Source organism: Arvicanthis niloticus, chromosome 21 (genome assembly GCF_011762505.2).
Source record: "Arvicanthis niloticus isolate mArvNil1 chromosome 21, mArvNil1.pat.X, whole genome shotgun sequence".
In the NCBI taxonomy this organism is placed as follows: domain Eukaryota; kingdom Metazoa; phylum Chordata; class Mammalia; order Rodentia; family Muridae; genus Arvicanthis; species Arvicanthis niloticus.
The window spans coordinates 28,021,355-28,040,805 of record NC_047678.1 but is presented as its reverse complement, the minus strand read 5'-3'; the positions used below and the strand labels follow the sequence as shown (position 1 = coordinate 28,040,805).

At 38.8% G+C, this 19,451-nt stretch overlaps 1 protein-coding gene across 8 annotated transcripts in view; it reads left to right on the top strand.

The window, feature by feature from the left end:
- Rbm6 (RNA binding motif protein 6) overlaps positions 1 to 19,451 on the top strand; it is an 89,755-nt gene that overhangs the window by 10,085 nt on the left and 60,219 nt on the right. For 3 of the 8 annotated variants that reach the window (XM_076918139.1, XM_034484038.2, XM_076918140.1), the window contains exons 2-5: positions 1,660 to 1,764; positions 8,791 to 10,340; positions 11,443 to 11,532; positions 14,964 to 15,033. In XM_076918139.1, coding sequence (XP_076774254.1) covers positions 9,414 to 10,340; positions 11,443 to 11,532; positions 14,964 to 15,033 — 1,087 coding nt within the window. In that variant the 5' untranslated portion in view covers positions 1,660 to 1,764; positions 8,791 to 9,413. The remainder of the gene's footprint in view (positions 1 to 1,659; positions 1,765 to 8,790; positions 10,341 to 11,442; positions 11,533 to 14,963; positions 15,034 to 19,451) is intronic. The other 5 variants (XM_034484036.2, XM_076918138.1, XM_034484037.2 and 2 more) reach the window with 2 other exon arrangements.

Below are 19,451 nucleotides of genomic sequence, written 5' to 3'. Positions count from 1 at the left end.
TATTTTTTCCTTTTATTTGTTGTGTCACATTTAGAAAGCCTTTGTAAATCCACGAAGATCTTTCAATAGTTACAAGAAAAGTCCTAGAGATAAGTTCTCAGCTTCATTTAGGTTACATGCCTGTCTTCAAAACAAACACTGGTGAGGATAATACGTATTGTGATTAACTGAGCTAGATAGTGTAGGATTAGCCACATAAACCAAGGAGTTCAGTGATAAGATGCTCTTTCTAGTAATGAACACACAAGTGCTGAAAAAAATTACTCAGGAAAGAACTATTGGAAGTGAAATATTCTTTGTTCACTAAGAAGTTTAGAATGCCCCTGAATATATATTTTGTTTAATTAGACCAAAAAAACTTAAATTTTTTTTTGTGTAAGAGTGTTTACATCCTACATTACTTGTATGAAGGTCACATATCTATGGGAATCACATTTTTTCTTTTCTCCATCACTCCTCTACCCCAGTTGTTGTTGTTGTTTTTCGAGACAGGGTTTCTCTGTATAGTCCTGGCTGTCCTGGAACTCACTTTATAGACTGGGCTGGCCTCGAACTCAGAAATCCGCCTGCCTCTGACTCCCAAGTGCTGGGATTAAAGGCGTGCGCCACCACCGCCCTGGCCCCAGCCCTCTTTTCTTGAGACTGGGTTTCTCTGTATAACAACAGCTCTGGAACTTGTAGACCAAGCTGGCCTGGAACTAATAGATCTGCCTGCCTCTGCCTCCAGAGTGCTGGGATTAAAGGCAAATGATACCACTGCCTGGCTCAGAACATACATTTTTAGTTGAAAAAAAAAAAAGTTAATTTGTTCTGTGTGTGTTCTTATCTGTATACATACCACAACATGTTTGTGGAAGTCAGAGGACAACTTGTAGGAATTAGTTCTTTCCTTCTTTAGGTCCTGGGGAAAAATAGTCAGGCGTGGTGGCAAGTGCCTTTACTAGCTAACCATCTCACAGCTCTAGACTTTTCTTTTTTTCCTTTTTTTTCTTCTCTTCTCTTCTCTTCTCTTCTCTTCTCTTCTCTTCTCTTCTCTTCTCTTCTCTTCCTTCCTTCCTTCCTTCCTTCCTTCCTTCTTCTTCTTTTTTTTTTTTTGACAATGTTACACTGTGTATCTCTGACTGGCCTTGAATTTACAGATATCCAAGAGTCGCAGCTTCTAGAGTGCTGGGATTAAAGACAAGTGTCACCACCCTAGGCTGAAAAAAAATTTTTTTATATAAAGATTTTTTTTGTTTTGTTTTTCGAGACAGGGTTTCTCTATGTAGCCCTGGCTGTCCTGGAACTCACTCTGTAGCCCAGGCTGGCCTCGAACTCAGAAATCTGCCTGCCTCTGCCTCCCAAGTGCTGGGGTTAAAGGCGTGCGCCACCACTGCCCAGCTTATAAAGATTTTTTTAAGTTTGTGTTTTTGAAGAAATTAGAGGATAACTTTTGGGAGTTGGTTCTCAATATTGTATAGATCTAGGGAATTGAACTCAGATTGTCAGGCTTGGGGACAAGTGCTGTAACCCATTTAACCTTGTCACTAGCACTGTATAAATATTTTAAAGTGACTTCTCAGAATATCCTTGACATTTATAAAATTAGCAAGCAAGGATTAAGTAGTTTAGCCTATACTTCATGTTCTAAAGTACTTAATTGTATTTTATTTTATACAGGTATCACCCGGTTTGGTAGGAAAAAGATCTACTTATTGAAGCTTTCTTGACATAGAAAGAGATGTGGGGGGATTCTCGATCTGCTAACAGAACAGGACCTTTTCGGTAAGTCCTAAATTTTAAATACTGAGTTTGTCAAGTATTTATAATGTAACTTTTGGCCTACCATAATGGCAGATATTTTCTTTGTGGAGAAATAACTAGCTTTTTAGACCTAGAAAATATTTGTAAAGTTTCTAGTAATTTCTAAAGAGAGTATGTAACCAGTGTTCTAGGTTTTTTTTTCTGTGTCTGTTTCTCTTCGAATCTCTCTTTACATGATATTGGGGATAGAACCCAGGGACTCCTGTGTGCTTGGCAAATGCTTTGCCTCTGAGCCATAGCCTTAGCCCCTTGATAACCTTTTACCTGTCCTGGAACTTGATATGTAGACCAGGCTGGCCTTGAATTCACAAGAGATCTTCCTGCCTCTGCCTCCTGAGCCTTGATTAAAGGCATGCACTACCACCGCCTGGTCGAAATCATTCATTCATATCTATCTCCGCCTGGCCAAAATCATTCATTCATATCTATCTATCCATCCATCCATCCATCCATCCATCCATCTATTTTCCATTATTTATTTTGTATGTGTGCAGGCATGTGAGTACCACAGCACAGGTGGGGCAGAAGACAACTTGAGAGAGTTATCTCCTTCAACCATATTGGTCAGGGGTCCAAACTTACATTTTCAGGCTTAGCAGCAAGTACTTTTACTTGCTGATCCATTTTGCTGCCTTCCACCCCCCCAAGTCAGGGTTTCTATGTGGCCTAGCTGTCCTGGAACTTAGTCTGTAGACCGTGCTGGCCTTGAATTCAGATCTACCTGCTTCTTCCTCCCAGTTGCTGGGATTAAAGGCATGTGCCACCACACTTGGCAACATTCTTAAAATATTAAAAGAAAGACAGCAGGGGCTGGAGAGATGGCTCAGTGGTTAAGAGCACTGACTGTTCTTCCAAAGGTCCTGAGTTCAATTCCCAGCAACCACATGGTGGCTCACAACCATCTGCAATGGGGTTTGGGGTTTGATGCTCTCTTCTGGTGTGTCTAAAGAAAACTACAGTGTACTCATATTAAATAAATAAATCTTTAAAAAAGAAAGAAAGGAAGAAAGAAAGAAAGAAAGAAAGAAAGAAAGAAAGAAAGAAAAAAAGAAAGATAGATAGATAGATGGCAGGGTGGCGCATGCCTTTAACCCCAGCACTTGGGAGGCAGAGGCAGGCAGATTTCTGAGTTTGAGGCCAGCCTGGTCTACAGAGTGAGTTTCAGGACAGCCAGGACTACACAGAGAAACCCTGTCTTGAAAAACAAAAACAAAAAATTAAAAGAATGCCAGAATCATTTATTCATTTATCTGGTTTTTTTTCTTTTTCTTTTTTTTTTTTTTTCCGAAAATGGTATGCACTCACTAATAGCCCAGACTGGCACTGTAGACATGGCAATCCTTCTTTAGTATCCCATGTGTGAGATTATTTACTTACTTTTGAGATAAGGTTTTATAGTGTTCCTGGGCTATGATCTTCCTACCCCAGCTTCCCAAATATCTAAGATTGCTGGTCTGCATCACCACTCTTGTCTTCATATTTGTTAATTCTTTTACCTCTTTTAACAAAGCAGTTTATACTTGGAAAGCTAGCGAAGTATGTTTATAGAAGGGGCTGGAAGGATGGCTCAACAGTGAAGAGCATTTTAAGAGCAGAAAACCCAAGAGCTCACATCAGAAGCTTACAGCATTCTGTAACTCCAGTTCTCACGGATCCCACTCCTGTTCTAAACTCCAGGGAACTACACACACATATTCACACATAAAAATAAAGTCTTAAAAACTACATTAATTTCATTGATTTATGTCTAGAGCTATGTCTTGCTAATGACATTGATATGCTTTTCTGAGTGACATGTGTCAGTTTTAGGGGGTATTGGGCATAAAGAAGAGTGGAAGAGGTATCACTGAGTTATAAGTGGATTCTGCTTTAGATTTATAGGGAATACTTAAAAATATTTTTTTATGTGCATGTTTATGCACATGTGTATCTGTGTGAGTATATGTTGAGGCCAGATGCGGGTAACAGAACCCTTAGAGCTGGAGGTACAAGTGCTTGTGGGATACTAAGCCTGACAATGTCTCTTTGCATTATCCAGATTGACCTTAAACTTGCAGTTCTCTACTCCCAGACTCTCAAAGTACTGGGAATGAACTTTTTAAGAAATTAGATAATTAATGTATTTTATTTGTATAAGTGTTTCGTTCACATGTAGGCATATGCACCACATGAGTGCCTGTTGCTCACAGAGGTCAGAACAGTGCTCTGGGATCCTTGGAACTGAAGTTATAGATGGTTGTGAGCTGTGATATGGGTACTCTTAACCACCAAGCCATCATTGTATTACTGAAGCAAACTTATCAAAACATAGCCATGCTCAGTTATTTACAAATTGTGTGTGGCTACTTTCATATCACAGTTATAGATTAAATAGTTGTGGTAGATACTGTATGTGCTATAAAGCTCCAGTATAGTATATGTACTATCTGGCTTTTTATATATGAGCAGTTTGTTCAGGCATGGTGGCACATGCTGTTACTCCTAGCACTGAGGAGACTGAAGCAGGCGGGTCTCTGTGAATTTGAAGCTAACCTGATCTACATAATAAGTTCCACCCTGCCTCAAAGAAAAAAATAAAACAAATAAAAAGGTTGTTAAACTCCAGTCTAAATCTGTGCTTATATGTAAGATTTAAAATATTTGTGTTATCATCTGTCTTCTTAGTTTAATTATTGATTGATAATTATTTTGTATTTCAGGCTATTTCTTACAGTATTAAGGTGGTTTAAGTTTTCATTCAAAAACATTAGATTTGGTTCTGTTGAATGGTCCCCTCTTCACTTAATTTTAAGAACACCTTTGTTTTGTTTGGTTTTGGTTTTGGTTTTGGTTTTGGCTTTTGGCTTTTGGCTTTTGGCTTTTGGTTTTTGGTTTTTCAAGACAGGGTTTCTCTGTGTAGCCGTGGTTATCCTAGATCTCACTCTGTGGCCTTGAACTCAGAGATCCACCTGGCTCTGCCTCTTAAGTGCTGGAATTAAAGACATGTGCCACCAACACCATCCATCTTTTAGAAGAATGATTTATTTTACATATGTGGGTATATGTCTACTTACCACATTCATATCTGTCTGTCTGCGTACTACATTCATTCAGTACTTGTGAAGACCAAAAAAGGACATCAGATCTTATGGAACTGGAGTTATAGCAAGTTATGAGCCATCGTGTGGGTGCCGGGAATCAAACCCACTTCCTTTGGAAGAACAGTCAGTGGTCTTAACTAGTGAGCTATCTCTGCAGCCAAAGCATCTTTTTACAATTAATTTTTATAGACTATTTTGTCTTTGAACCATTAAACTTACTTAAAATTTTATTCCCTTATTGTAGGTTATCAGTTGATTTTTAAAAAATTAAAAAAAAAAATTTTGTTTTGTTTTTGAGACAATGTTACTCTGTGTAACAGCTCTAGCTGTTTTGGAACTTGATTTGTAGACCTCCAACTCACAGAGATACTCCTATCTCTGTCTCTTGGGAGCTGGGATTAAAGCCTGGCTGGCGGCTGTGTCTCTCTGTCTCTCTTTCTCTCTCTCTCTCTCTGTCTGTCTGTCTCTCTCTCTCTCCCTCCCTCTCTTTCTCTCTCTCTCTCTCTCTCTCTCTCTCTCTCTCTCTCTCTCTCTCTCTCCCCCCCCCCCAACAGAATTTTACTCTATTTCAGGCTGGCCTTGAACTGGAGGTGAGACTCCTGCCTTAGCCTGAACTACTTTGATTATAGGTATGAGCTACCACACCTGACTTAAAAAGTTTTTGTTTGTTGGTTTTGTTTTGTCTTTCTGTGTAGGCCAGACTGGCCTTGAACTTTTGATCTTTCTGTATTCAATCTCACTTATAGCCCTGGTGGGCCTGAAACCTACTATGTAAACCAAGCTGGCCCCTAACTCATAGAACTCTTTACTCTGCCTCCAGAATGCTTGGATTTTTGTTTGCTTGGGCTTGTTTTTGTTTTGTTTTGTTTTCAAGACAGAGCCTCCCTATGTAGTCTTGGCTGTCCTAGAACTTGATATGTAGATCAAGCTGACCTTCTAGAGATCTTCCTACCTTTGCCCAACTTACTAACTACTAATTTTTAAGTTTTTTGACCAGAGAGAGATAGCAATCTATTTTTGGGAGACTCAAAAAATAAGAAAGGGTATTTTGCAGAAAAATGTCTTATTTTCTCTTTGAAATACTTTTTTTCCATAAGATTATTTTATGTTAGCTTAAAATAATTTCTACAACCACTGGTGTTCATTGTTTTGAGGTAGGGTTTTACTGTGTAGCCCTGGCTAGCCTTGAACTTGGCTATATAGACTAGGCTGGCCTTGAGCTCACAGAAATAAAAGGCATGAGTCATCACTCTTGGTACTACTGCTGTTTTATATTAATAGAACTGTTTTTTGATTAGACTATAACGTTTAGATATAAGAACTGTAGTGTGGTAGGTTACTCTAGTTCTGCCTGACTTAGAAGGGTAAGATAATTTTCATGGCAGTAGTTAAGGACAATGCTAGATGTGTTCTGGTCAAAAAAATGCCTACTTTTAGATGCCTCAGCAGTCATTCTATGAGAGTCGGAGGAAGCTTGAGTATTTTCAAAGCCAATGAATGACTTTAATGATTTTTAAGTATGGGTGATAATGTGGTTAATGGTAACATTCTAATTTTTGTGTTAAATTTTATTCCTTATGAATATTTAAGCTTATTTGTGATGAACCAAAAAGATATAACCAATGTTAGTGTTATTGGGAACAAATAGAAGCTTTTATGTTCTGAAAATCCACTAAATGTATGGTGCTCTAATGTTTAGGTTAATGTTTAAAGTTTCTGTTTACTTTATGAGGAGAGGGCTTCTTGGGAAAGAGTGCTATGAAATGAAATCAAAAGGACTTCAGTTTAAATCCCTAGGACCTTAATAAAAACAAACAAACAAGACAAAACATGGTTTTGTAACCCGTTTTGGGTGAAAATTGAAGTGTTCTGGAAGCTCAGTGCAGTTAGCCTAGCTGAAACTGTAAACTTCAGATTCAGTGATAAATGCTGTCATAAAAAAATAAGAAGAGGGCCATAGAAGATGCCCAGTGTCTTCCTCCAGCCTCTGCATACATGTACCCATGCAAATGCACCCCCACACATGTACATGTATATAACACACAAATAATACATTTTTTAAAAAAGGATACACAGGGAGTAATGATGGTATTGGACCAGTCCTCCTGAGCTGAGGCACCTAGAGGCTGCTGCCTTTGGACTTTTACTGTGGTGGTGGAGTTGGAGCTTAGAAGGGTCTTATGATAGAATCTGTATGTCTTGGGAGGAGAAACTTGAGTTGGTTCTGATAATCTCCATCTCTTTGGTTGCATTGCCAAGCAGTAGATAGCTCTTCAGCAATTTTTACTTTGTTTATCACGTGCCCTCTCTGGGATTCCCTGGTGTCTAATTACCTACTTAAGTTCCTTAATTTTTTGATTTGTTGAAATAGGTTCTTATTCTAAGGTTACCCATACGTTCAGGATCATCCTCCTCAACACTTCAAGTAATGAGATTAATAGCCACACTCTGTGGCTGCCTCCTGATCTTTGACCAAAGCCAAAATGAGTAAAATGCTCTCGTGATGAGGCAAAGGAAAGATGTTGGGTAGCTTGAAGACTGGGCTGCTCTTGTTTATTTCTCCTCTATTTTTGTTTTTGCTTTGGTTTTTTGTTTATTTGAAACAGGGTTTCTCTGTGTAGCAACCCTGGCGGTCCTGGAACTTACTTTGTAGACCAGACTGGCCTTGAATACTTAAGAGAACCATCTGCCTCTGCCTCTGCCTCTGCCTCTGCCTCTGCCTCTGCCTCTGCCTCCTAAATCCTGGGATTAAAGGCATGTGCTGCTACCACCACCCAGCTTGTTTATTTCTCCAGTTATATGAATGGATGTTTTGTCTAAATGTGTGTACATCACATGTATGCTTGCTTCCCGAAGAAACCAGAAGAGGGTGTCAGGTTCCCTGGAACTAGAGTATACAGGTTGTGAGCTGTACGTGGGTGCTGGGAACCAAACCTAGGGCCTCTGGAAGAACAGCAAGTTCATTTAACCACTGAACCATCTCTCCTGTCCCAGTTTATTCTTTTTTATTGTTCTTTTTCTAACTGTAAGTATTTTCAAAATATATTTTATTGCAATAAAAAGTTAGCTTTGAGGCATTAGAATCTTGTTTGTCAGCTTCTTTATTTGGAACATGGAGATAATGCCTAAAGAGCCAATGTTCTAGGTGACTTTCAGCCTTAAGCTCTTAGATAATTTAGCTTGGTGTAGATGATCTAACATGCTTTGTGGAATGATTCATGTTGCCTTCTGTGATAATATACTCTTGGATAGGCCAATATACTCTTGGATAGGCCAATATACTCTTGGATATATCTTGGATATATTGGATAGGCCAATATATCTTGGATAGGCCAAGATAATATACTCTTGGATAGGTTAGGATTGGGCCCAGCTGAGAGTCCTTCTTCTAAGTAGAGGCACAGTAGAACTGAGATTAATGCTGCTATTGGTCACAATGATATACAATGAGTCTTTTCTCTTTTGGCCTATACTCAATTGGATTAATTTGAATCCATGATATAGTTGTAATAAAATATTTTTGAAAGTTTACCATTGTATGCAGTAATTAGAATGACACTTCCTGAAACTTGTAAGGAATTTTATACTTTGAGGCTGAGCATGGTTGTTTATTATAACTCCAGTGTTCAGGAAGCAGAGGGAATAGAGGGTTACTTCAAGTTCAAGACCAGCCTGGTCTACATAGTGATTTCTAGGCCAGCCAGGGCTATATAACCAAGCCCTGTTTGAAAATCAAAAGAAAAGACAACCAAACAAACAGAAAATTGTACTCATTTTCCCTGACTCCACATGTGTAGTAACTGTCATGACTTTGGAATTTTAAGTTCCTTGGCTCTAGAAACTGGGAATTTTTGTAGTATGTTACCTTTATTAGCTTATCTGGTATTGCGGATTTTCCCTGTTGCAGGACTGGGTGAAAGCTTTTTCTGCAGCAGTCATGTTGAAAACCTTGTGTTGACTTACCTCGTGTTCTGAAATGGGAGCATAAAAGTTTACTCGGACACCTCATCTTAAAATAGCAAAACTTGCTGTTTTCTGCAGATCTAGGACCTTGTTACAGAACTCTGCCCCAAAAAATATATTTACAGAAGAATATGCTGTGATTAGAGAAGAATATGCTGGTGTGTAGATTTCAAACTCTCTGGACAATATGAATAACCCTGTCTTTGTTTCTACAGTGGGAGCCAAGAAGAAAGGTTTGCTCCCGGGTGGAACAGGGATTATCCTCCTCCTCCCCTTAAGAGTCATGCTCAAGAGAGACACTCTGGCAACTTTCCTGGCAGAGATTCACTTCCCTTTGATTTCCAGGGGCATTCAGGACCTCCTTTTGCAAATGTAGAGGAGCATTCTTTCAGCTATGGAGCTAGAGATGGACCACATGGTGACTATCAAGGAGGGGAGGGGTCTGGACATGATTTCAGAGGGGGAGACTTTTCATCCTCGGATTTCCAGAGTAGAGATTCAGCACAGTTGGACTTCAGGAATAGGGACATACATTCTGGGGATTTTCGGGATAGAGAAGGACCACCTATGGACTACAGGGGTGGAGATGGTACTCCTATGGATTATAGAGGTAGGGAGACACCGCATATAAATTACAGAGACAGGGATTCTCATACTGTTGACTTCAGAAATAGAGATGTTCCTCCATCTGACTTTAGGGGGCGGGGCACTTATGATTTAGATTTTAGAGGCCGAGATGGATCCCATGCAGATTTTAGGGGAAGAGATTTATCAGATTTGGATTTTAGATCCAGAGATCAGTCTCGTTCTGATTTTAGGAACAGAGATGTATCTGATTTGGACTTCAGGGATAAAGATGGAACACAGGTGGACTTTAGAGGCCGAGGTTCAGCTACTGCTGATCTAGACTTTAGGAACAGGGATACACCACATTCGGATTTCAGAGGGAGACACCGTTCTAGGACTTACCAAGATTTTAGAGGCAGAGAGGTAGGGCCTTGTATGGAATTTAAAGATAGGGAGATGCCTCCTGTGGATCCAAAAGTTTTGGATTACATTCAGCCTTCTACACAAGAGAGAGAACATTCTAGTATGAATATGAACAAGAGAGAAGAATCCACACATGACCATGCAGTAGAAAGACCTGCTTTTGGTGTTCAGAAGGGAGACTTTGAGCATTCAGAAACAAGAGAAGGAGAAACACAAAGTGGAACTTTTGAACATGAATCTCAATCAGACTTTCAAAACAGCCAAAGTCCAGTTGAAGACCAAGATAAGCCAAAGCTTTCTGGAGGTGAACAACAGAGTTCAGATGCTGGTCTGTTTAAAGAAGAAGGTGATTTGGACTTTCTCGGCCGACAAGACACTGATTACAGAAGCATTGAATACTGTGATGTGGATCACAGGTTGCCAGGAAGCCAGATTTTTGGCTATGGCCACAGCAAGTCTTTTCCTCAGGGCAAAATGTCCAGAGATGCCCAACAAGACCTTCAGGTATGTTGATGAGGTGATTCATAATGTTTTGTCAAGGGTGAAGTGTAGAATGGAAGATGTTCAGTCCCTAAAACCTTCTTAAACAACCATGCAAGAGGAAATTCTGTATTTGAGAGTGGAATATAGGAATTTAAACATTCAAAAGAGGCCCTTGGTTCAGATCATGTTTTTGATGTGTGTTTAATCATTGTTTTGCTTTATTGTGCTTATTTAAATGTCCTGTGTTAAATTGATTTTAAATTATCAATCTTTGAGGAGTGGCTGTTACTACTATTCCAATCCCTGTGATTTAGGATTTATTTTCTTATTTAGGTTCATATAGGTAATACTTAGAAGTATTTTCACAGTCATGAGGATATGATGTTAATGTTGCACATTTCCTCTTATAGCTAGTTTACTTAGCTTAAAGGTTATGTTTCTTGAATATAAGCAAGTACAGTTACATTTGCAATTTAATTATGAAAATTATCTTAAAATAGATTTTACCCAACTCTACTTAGGTTTCCTATGTGGCTTTTTTTTTTTTAAAGATAGGTTTTCTTTGTGTAACTCTGGCTGTCCTGGAACTCACTCTGTTGACCAGGCTGACCTTGAACTCAGATCTACCTCCTCCCAGGTGCTGGGATTAAAGGCGTGGCCTCTTGGTGTTTTGTTTTTACAATTTATTTATTTTATGTCTGTGAGTACACTGTTGCTGTCTTCAGACACACCAGAAGAGGGCATCATATCCCATTGCAGATGGTTGTCAGCCACCATGTGGTTGCTGGGAATTGAACTCAGGACCTCTAGAACAATCAGTGCTCTTAACCACTGAGCCATCTCTCCAACCCCTGTTGGTGATCTTAATACTTAGTAACCAAATAGTGCATTTTGAGAATTTTAGAACATGTTTTCCTTATTATTTTAAGACTTCTTCAGTAATCATTAGTCTTAGCATACTTATAACCCAGTGATATTAGGGGGAAATTGGAGAAGATTATAATTGCTCATATCCTCAACATAATGCAAATCTCTTTTGATCTTGAGTATATTTTATGTTGGGTTTTATTTTACATGCAAAAATAAATCTATTTGTGAAATAACTTTACATTCTGAATTCAAGGATCAAGATTATAGGACCGGCCCAAGTGAGGAAAAACCTAACAGACTTATTCGATTAAATGGGGTGCCAGAAAATGCCACAAAAGAAGAGGTAAGACATATGTTCTTCTGTCTCTTTCGATTAAAAAAAAGAAAGAAAAAACCAGATGTGTGGTTTTTTACACATGCCTATAACTCAAAACTCAAAACACTTGGGAAATATATGCAAAAGAATTGTCAATTGAGGCCAAACGGGACTACATTGTGAGATCTTGTCTCAAAATGAAAAAAATAAATAAAATTTACTTTCAAAAAGTATAGATTTGTGGGAATATATAAAGAGAGGTACAGAGTCAAGTGTTATGATATATGCCTATAATTAATCCTCAGAAGGGTGAGAGCAAAGGATCAAGAGTGTGAGCCCTGGGGAAGGATAGATAATGAGACAAAGTAGATAGGAGCAAGTACAATGATATTTATATATGAAAATATCACAAAACCCTAATATTTGCTATTCTAACTAAATAATAATAAAAACTCCAAAACAATTTAATGCCAAAGTTGGTTTTGCTAACAGAAGCCAAAGCTGAGCCTGGTAGCACAGGCTTATAATCCTAGCTATTCAGGAACCTGAGGCAAGAATGTAAAATCAGAACCAATCTGGGCTGCAGAATGAGCTTAGGGCAACCTGGGCAATTTAGTGGGAACCTGTCTCAAAATAAAACTACAAGTAATTTGGAAATACAGTGTTTACTTTATGCATACCTTACGTTCAATTTCTAGTACCTCCCCAAATACCTCCCCACCCAAAAAAAGGCCAGCTAGCGGTAGCTACTCAGCCATTTTATTTTGATAAATAAACAGGGATGACATATATTTTTCTACCTATATTTCTCAGTGTTAACATCTATAGTAACTATAGTATGATGTCTAATTAGTCCAGGAAGTAATTTTGGAATAACCTATAGAGCTTATTTTATGTCACTGACATGAAGGTTTATAAAATGGTACATGACTAGTATCTTGGGACTTGATAATATCCTTGAGACCATATTATATCAGGAGTACGTGCACAAAGATGCAGTTGATTTACAGTAGTAAAGACTGGGAGCTGAGTCAAGTGTGGTGGCACATGTCTTTAACCCCAGCACTCAGGAGGCAGAGCCAGGTGCATCTCTTGAGTTCCAGGTTAGCCTGATGTACACACACATCGAGTTCCAGGACAGCTACATAGACCTTGTCTCAAAGTCAACTGGGAGTTACCTAACTGTTCTATTTAAAAGGGTTTCCTGTCCAAATTATGATAGAACTTAGGGGAAAATTAGTTAGAAGTAAAAGTATGCTAGACCTTGTGAAATGCTAACAAGCATTTGTTCACTTAATTATTACAATGTTCTATGAGTAAGTACTCTTCATTTACTCCTCTGTTGGTTGAGAAACCCTTGTTTGAAGTTCTTGGGACAAGTTATATTTCAAATGTTATGGTTTTTAGATTTTGGAATATTTGTATATATTTTGCTAATTTGACATTCCTAATCTGAAATCCAAAATGATTACAAAGTTTCACATTTTAATAGCATTTTGGATTTCAGAAGTGGGGAGGGGTGGAGAGGGTTGGGGGGTTGTTTGCTTTTGCTTGTTCTTGTTCTTCTTCTTGTTGTTCTTCTTGTTCTTCTTCTTCTCCTCTTCCTCCTCTTCCTCCTCCTCCTTCTCCCTTCTTCTCCCTTGTTCTTCTCCCTTGTTCTTCTCCCTTGTTCTTCTCCCTTCTTCTTCTCCCTTGTTCTTCTCCCTTCTTCTCTTCTCCCTTCTTCTTTCTTCTTCCCCCTTCTTTTTCCCCCTTCTCCCTTCTCCCTTCTCCCTTCTCCCTTCTCCCTTCTCCCTTCTCCCTTCTCCCTTCTCCCTTCTCCTTTCTCCTTCTGGACACAGTCTTAATATGTAGCTTTGGCTGGCCTGCAACTTGCTATGTACCTTCATGCCTTTGGTTTTGCCATCACCTCACTCAGTTTAAGGATATCCTTCCTGTATTGTGCACCGGGCACTGTTGTAGACACTGAGTAATAGACCAGTGAGTATAGTAATGTTGCTGCCTTTCTAGATAACACAGAAACAAGCAGAAGTTAAAGAATAGAGTGCTGAAAAGGTGCCTCAGTAGTTTGAGTCCTCAAGATTGGTTAGTTAGGCATGTTTGGCAGTTGTGAGCTCCAGGGAATCTAATACTTCCTTACCAGCCTCTGAGGCCATCTGTATTCCTGTACACATACCCACACATAGACCTGGGAACTCATATCACAGAATTACAGCTTTTTATTTGTTTGTTTTTTTCCTGAGACAGGGCAGGTAATATTGTTTTAAAAAGAGAGAGAAGCCAGGTGTGGTGGCACACACCTTTAGTCCCAGCACCTGGGAGGCAGAGACAGGCAGATCTCTGAGTTTGAGTTCCAGGATAGTCAGGGGTTACACAGAGAAACCTGACTCAAAAAACCAGAGAGAAAAGGGGAGGGAGAGGAAAAAGGGAAGGAGAATAGGTTTTAGTAGTGATAAGTTTTCTGGAGAAGAAAACAAAACAAAAAAACTAAAGATTTAAAAGCTCTTGAGGAGTCAAGGGAAAGTAGAGTCAAGAGTTTCAAGGTCATCCTTGTATTTGAGACCAGTCTGAGCTACACCAGAAGAGTTAGGATGTCATTAGGATTGGACTGTCTCCTTCTCTTCTTTTGAAATTGCATTTATTTTTATTTATTTTTTTGTGCGTGCATATTGAGCTAGTGTTTGCATGCCTAGCACACATATGGAGGTCAGAGAACAGGGTGGGTTGTTTGTTCGTTCGATAGATACAGGGTTTTTCTGGTGGTCTTGGCTGTCCTAGAACTTTTGCTGTGGGCCAGGATGAACTCAAATTCAGAGGTCTGCCTGCCTCTGCCTCCTAAGTACTGGGACTAAATGTTTTTACCTGCTGAGCCATCTTGACAGATACAGGATTTGGCCATTTTTGATTGAACTCGAACCTGAATGTAGTGAAAGAACAGGTTGTTTGAGGACAGAAGAAAAACCTAGACTAAGTTCAAGTTGTATGGATTGGATTTACTCAGTGCATCCTTTTGTTTTTAGCATGAAACATTAAGCATTAAAAGTTACACACAGCAAGTAAAGAGTGGTTTGGAATATATACAGTTTTCAAAACCTGTGCTCTTTAAAGCTATGCTCTTTTGCCTTTTCTAGAGAGTGCTGGGTATAAATCTAATTCCTTCAATACGCTAGCCAAGCACTCTACTATTGAACCTCATTCTTAACCCAGCTCTTATTCCTGTGTCTATTATATTCAGCTTCTGTTCCTTTCTGTGGTGTGCTTCCCTTTCCCCATTTATGGTAACATAAAGCCTGTGTGCCTCCTGGCTAGCTGGGATTATAGGTCTATGTCATTATGTCTAGTTTCATTTTGAATTCTTACACTGTGTATGGTTTAATTTTGTCTTTATAAAAATCATAGATTTAGTTATATAGAGTAAAAACCAGTTCTTTTTTATCATTAGTGTCATATATTTGCAGATTCTTAACGCCTTTCGGACTTCTGATGGCATACCTGTTAAGGAGTTGCAGTTGAAGGAGTATAACACAGGTGAGTTTTTAAATGTGCATATCATCTTGGTTTAGGAGGTTCTTGGAGAGATGTCTGCATCATATGCTACTCAAAAATTTGTTTTTTAAGAAATCACAAGTAAGATTTCCAGAAGTTTCCTGTTGGTGCCTTCAAATAACAAGCAGCTTTAGTCTTAACTGTGATTCTTTGTATGGCTGTTTGTCCACACATGGGCGATGAGGATGCGTGTTCCGGTTCTTCTGAGTGCCTGTGAGATATAAAGTGAGTGTCATAGCACCTATCCCTGTTTTATATGATTAAATTATTAAACCTGGTATTTATGTTTTTCATGATGGTGGAATGCTTACATTTGAGCCTAGTGAGATTTAATAAGCTTGCTGTGTATGAAGTTTTACATTTCATTGTCTCAAAGTGAAATTTAACAGCTTACCAGAGAAATTGCTTGCTCTGAGAGGAGTCCTGCCGCAGCTCAGGTTTGAAATTTATGAATAGATCTAGAAGAGCTTTTTGCTTGATTTCTGTTTGCAGTCTGAAATGCAAAGAATGTTCTAGTATTTTTGAGTGCCACCTTTGGATTACTTTCTTCAACTCTTACTATAGAAAATTAGGAAGAAGTGAAATACCAAGCTCTCAAAGTTTTAAATTTTTATTTGTTCTTTTCTCAAATACTATATCTTGACCCCTCCCTCTTCTCTTCCCAGACCCTTCTCTACCTCCCCCTTCCCTCAGATTCACTCCTCCTCTGTTTCCCTTCAGAAAAGGGCAAGCCTCCCAGGGGTATCAACCAAGCACATAGAATATCACATTTAATAATACTGGGCACATCCCCTCATTAAGGCTGGATAAGGTAACCCTGTAGGAGGAAAAGGGTCCCAAAAGCCGGCAAAAGAGTCAGGACACGCCCCCCATACATACATACACATTAGGAGTACCATAAGAATACCAAATTACACAAGCATAACATATATGGGGAGGATATAGGTCAAATAAATATTTGACAAATATGTTTTGGGTTTCCATGACATGAAATAGATTAAAAATAAAGATAATTAGCCCAGAGCAGTAGTGGCATACTCCTTTAATCCCAGCACTTGGGAGGTAGAGGCAGACAGATCTCTATGAGTTGGAGGACAGTCAGGGCTGCACAGAAACCCTGTTCTCAAAAACCAAAACCAACCAACCCAACAAGTGAATAAATAGAATCTTTAAGTGATCCATTTTGTAGAATTTTAAATTGAAGAAAACAGCATTTATCTTTTCACAGAACATAGAGTCAGAGTAATATATTTAAAGGCATCGTCAGTCAACAATATGTCGTATTTTGGGGGATACAGCTAATTTCCATTTATTTATTTTATTTATGTGGCCTGGGCAAGCATTCGATCTCTGAGCTGTTAACTCAATCTTACTTTAACTTTTAAATAATTTACCATGGGATGGAATTTTGTTTTTTGAGACAGGGTTTCTTTGAGTAACCCTTACTCTGTAGACCAAGCTGGCTTTGAACTCAGAGATCTGCCTGCCTCTGTCTCCCCAGTGCTGGGATTAAAGGTGCATACCACTACCACGGGCTGGCTTGGAATGGAGTGTTTATAGCTAATAGTTTCTTTTTTCATGATTTCTGCAATGAAAAGTTACAAAAATAAATTATTGTGTTTAAAATAGTGTGGACTTTAAGTTCAAAAGTATATTTTTCCTGTAATTTGGGAGAAAACCCCAGAAGTATTATTTCTCAGAAAACAGTTATTTATTTGGTTTACTCGTACCCACACCTTTACTTTGTAGAAACTTGAATAAGGGTAGATTTGTTGTTCCTGTGTGTCTCAATTTGTCCTGTTTGTGGCATGTGTCTGATACATGCTCTCTTTGGTAACTAAAGGTAGATTTTATAGACTGGATATGTTTTTTAACTTAACTTACGGGGTGATAGGACAGCCTGAGCTTCAATTTTGTGTCATGAACTGTGTCTTCATTAAATATTGGTACCTTTAGTGAAGAAGAGATAAGTGATTTTTTTTTAATTTAATTTAATTTTATTTTTTTGGAGGTTTTTGGTGACAGGGTTTCTCTGTATCCCTGGCTAGAACTTGTTCTGCAGACCAGGCTGGACTTGAATTCACAGAGATCAATCTCTACCTCCTGAGTAAAGAAGAGATAACTTAATGCTTAAACAGCTACCTGTATGGTGACTCTCAATCATCTGTAACTCAGTCCTGGAGGATCTAAGTAAGAAGTCCAGCCTTCTTCTGTCCTCTGTGGATACTAGGCACATAATTGGTACATAAATACATAAATACACACATAGGCACAAAGCCATACACATAAATGAAATAAATAGAAGAAATATATGAAGAGTAATGGAGTACCCCCCCTTTCACACACACACACACACCCACACACCCACACACACATGTACATACACACGCAGTCATTCATTCATTCACATACACACATGTATCACCCCTCTCCACCCCATACACAAATTACACTTAAAAGGTAGAGACAGAAGGTCTGCCTAAGGTATATAAAAAGCTCAGTTCCTGTCTATGCCTACTTGAGACTCGATCTCAAAACTACTATGACACCAGAACTAAACCAATTGTTTTAGATTGGGTAATGTCCTGCCAGAGTGTTACTTATAATGGGTAGATTTAGAATATATAGAAGTGATTCTTTTAGTTTCATTACAAAGCCAGGTATGATGATACACATTTGTAATTCCACTGAGGAGACCAAGGTATAGACTCGAAAGTTCCAGGTCAGTCTGGAGATATCTAGTAAAACTCTTGTCTATCTGTTTACTCCTCCCTAACCCTCCCCTGCCCCCCCCCCCAACCCCCAAAACCGTAAAAACCATCTCTGCTGAAAATTTGCCCAAAAAACTTACTATTTAAGGTCTTTTTAGATTTTGGAATTACAAATGAGATTATACATCTTGTACCTTTCATTTGCTGCTTAGAAACAGCTTTCTTAATTATATATTACCTTTACTTTTTATATTTCTGGGAAAGGGTCAGGAGTGAAATGTCTTTTGATGATTGGCTAATACTATGTACAATTGGAGTAGTATTGAGCAGTAGAAATGAGGAGACTTGCTCATGTACATTACAACAAAAGAATTGTATTGATAAAACGAAGGCAGTTAACATGATATATATTTATATAAATCTCCACAGAAAGAGATGAGTTGCTAACATATACTGAAGTGTGAATCAGCCTTGAAAACATAAAAAAAGTCAGACACAACCAATTACATATTTTTGTGACTGTATTTTTATGGATATCCATAATAGGTCTAGCCCCAGAAATAGAAAGGAAATTAGTGGGAATGAGGAGTGTTTGCTTAATGGATAAGGGTTATCGTTTAAAGGTATCAAAAGTGTTTTAGAACTAGATAGTATTGTACAATACTTAATTATATAGTTGAAAAATGTTACTAATTTTTATGTGTGTGTTCTTGCCTGTGGAGGTTAGGAAAGGGCATTGGATCCTCTGAAATTGGAATGACAGATGGTTACTGGGCGATGGTGGCTTACACCTTTAATCCTTATACTCAGGAGGCAGAAGCAAGTGGATCACTTTAAGTCCAACATGGTCTACAAAATAAGTTCTAGGACAGTCAGGGCTATACAGAGAAACCCTGTCTCAAAAAGAAAAAGAAAGGGAGAAAGAGAGAGAGAGAGAAAGAGAGGGGAGGGGCGGGGAAGGAATCAGTTACAGATGGTTATAAGACACCATGTGGGTACTGGGAACTGAATCCATGTCTTCGGCAAGAACAGTAAACCCGGGACTGGAGAGATGGCTCAGTGTTTAGTAGCACTGGCTGCTCCTCCAGAGGACCTGGTGTCTGTAGCATCCTGGAACCACACATGCACATGGTGTACACATATAGGCATGAAAATACACATAAAATAAGTCTTTAAAAAAAACAATAAACACTTTTAACCAATGAGCCATTGGTTTTTAGACTTGTACTTTTTTTCTGGACAGTGTCTCAAGTACTTTGGGCTAGCCTCATATTCTTGGTTTCAACCTCATAAGTGCTAGAAGCATGGAGCCACCATTGCCTGGCTTCTGCAGTGCCACAATGAACCCAGAGCATCGTGTGTGTTAGGCAAGCATTCTGTCAACTGAACAATATCACTAGTCTTTTTTAAGGTGGTAGGATGGTGATGGTGGTTGGGTAGTGGACAGGTTCTTACCAGATAGCTTTGACTAGCTGGAACTCTGTCTGTTAACCAAGCTGTCTTCAAACTCAGAGACCTAATTGCCTCTGTCTCCAAAGTGCTGGAGTTTAAGGCCTTTGCCACCAGGTATACCCTAAAGCATACAGACTTAGAAATAGGTATTTGGATTATTTATTCTATCTTCCTGAACAGTTTGTAACATCTTAATAATTGAGCTTTTGTAAGGGCACCTGTTACTTCTTATGCTCA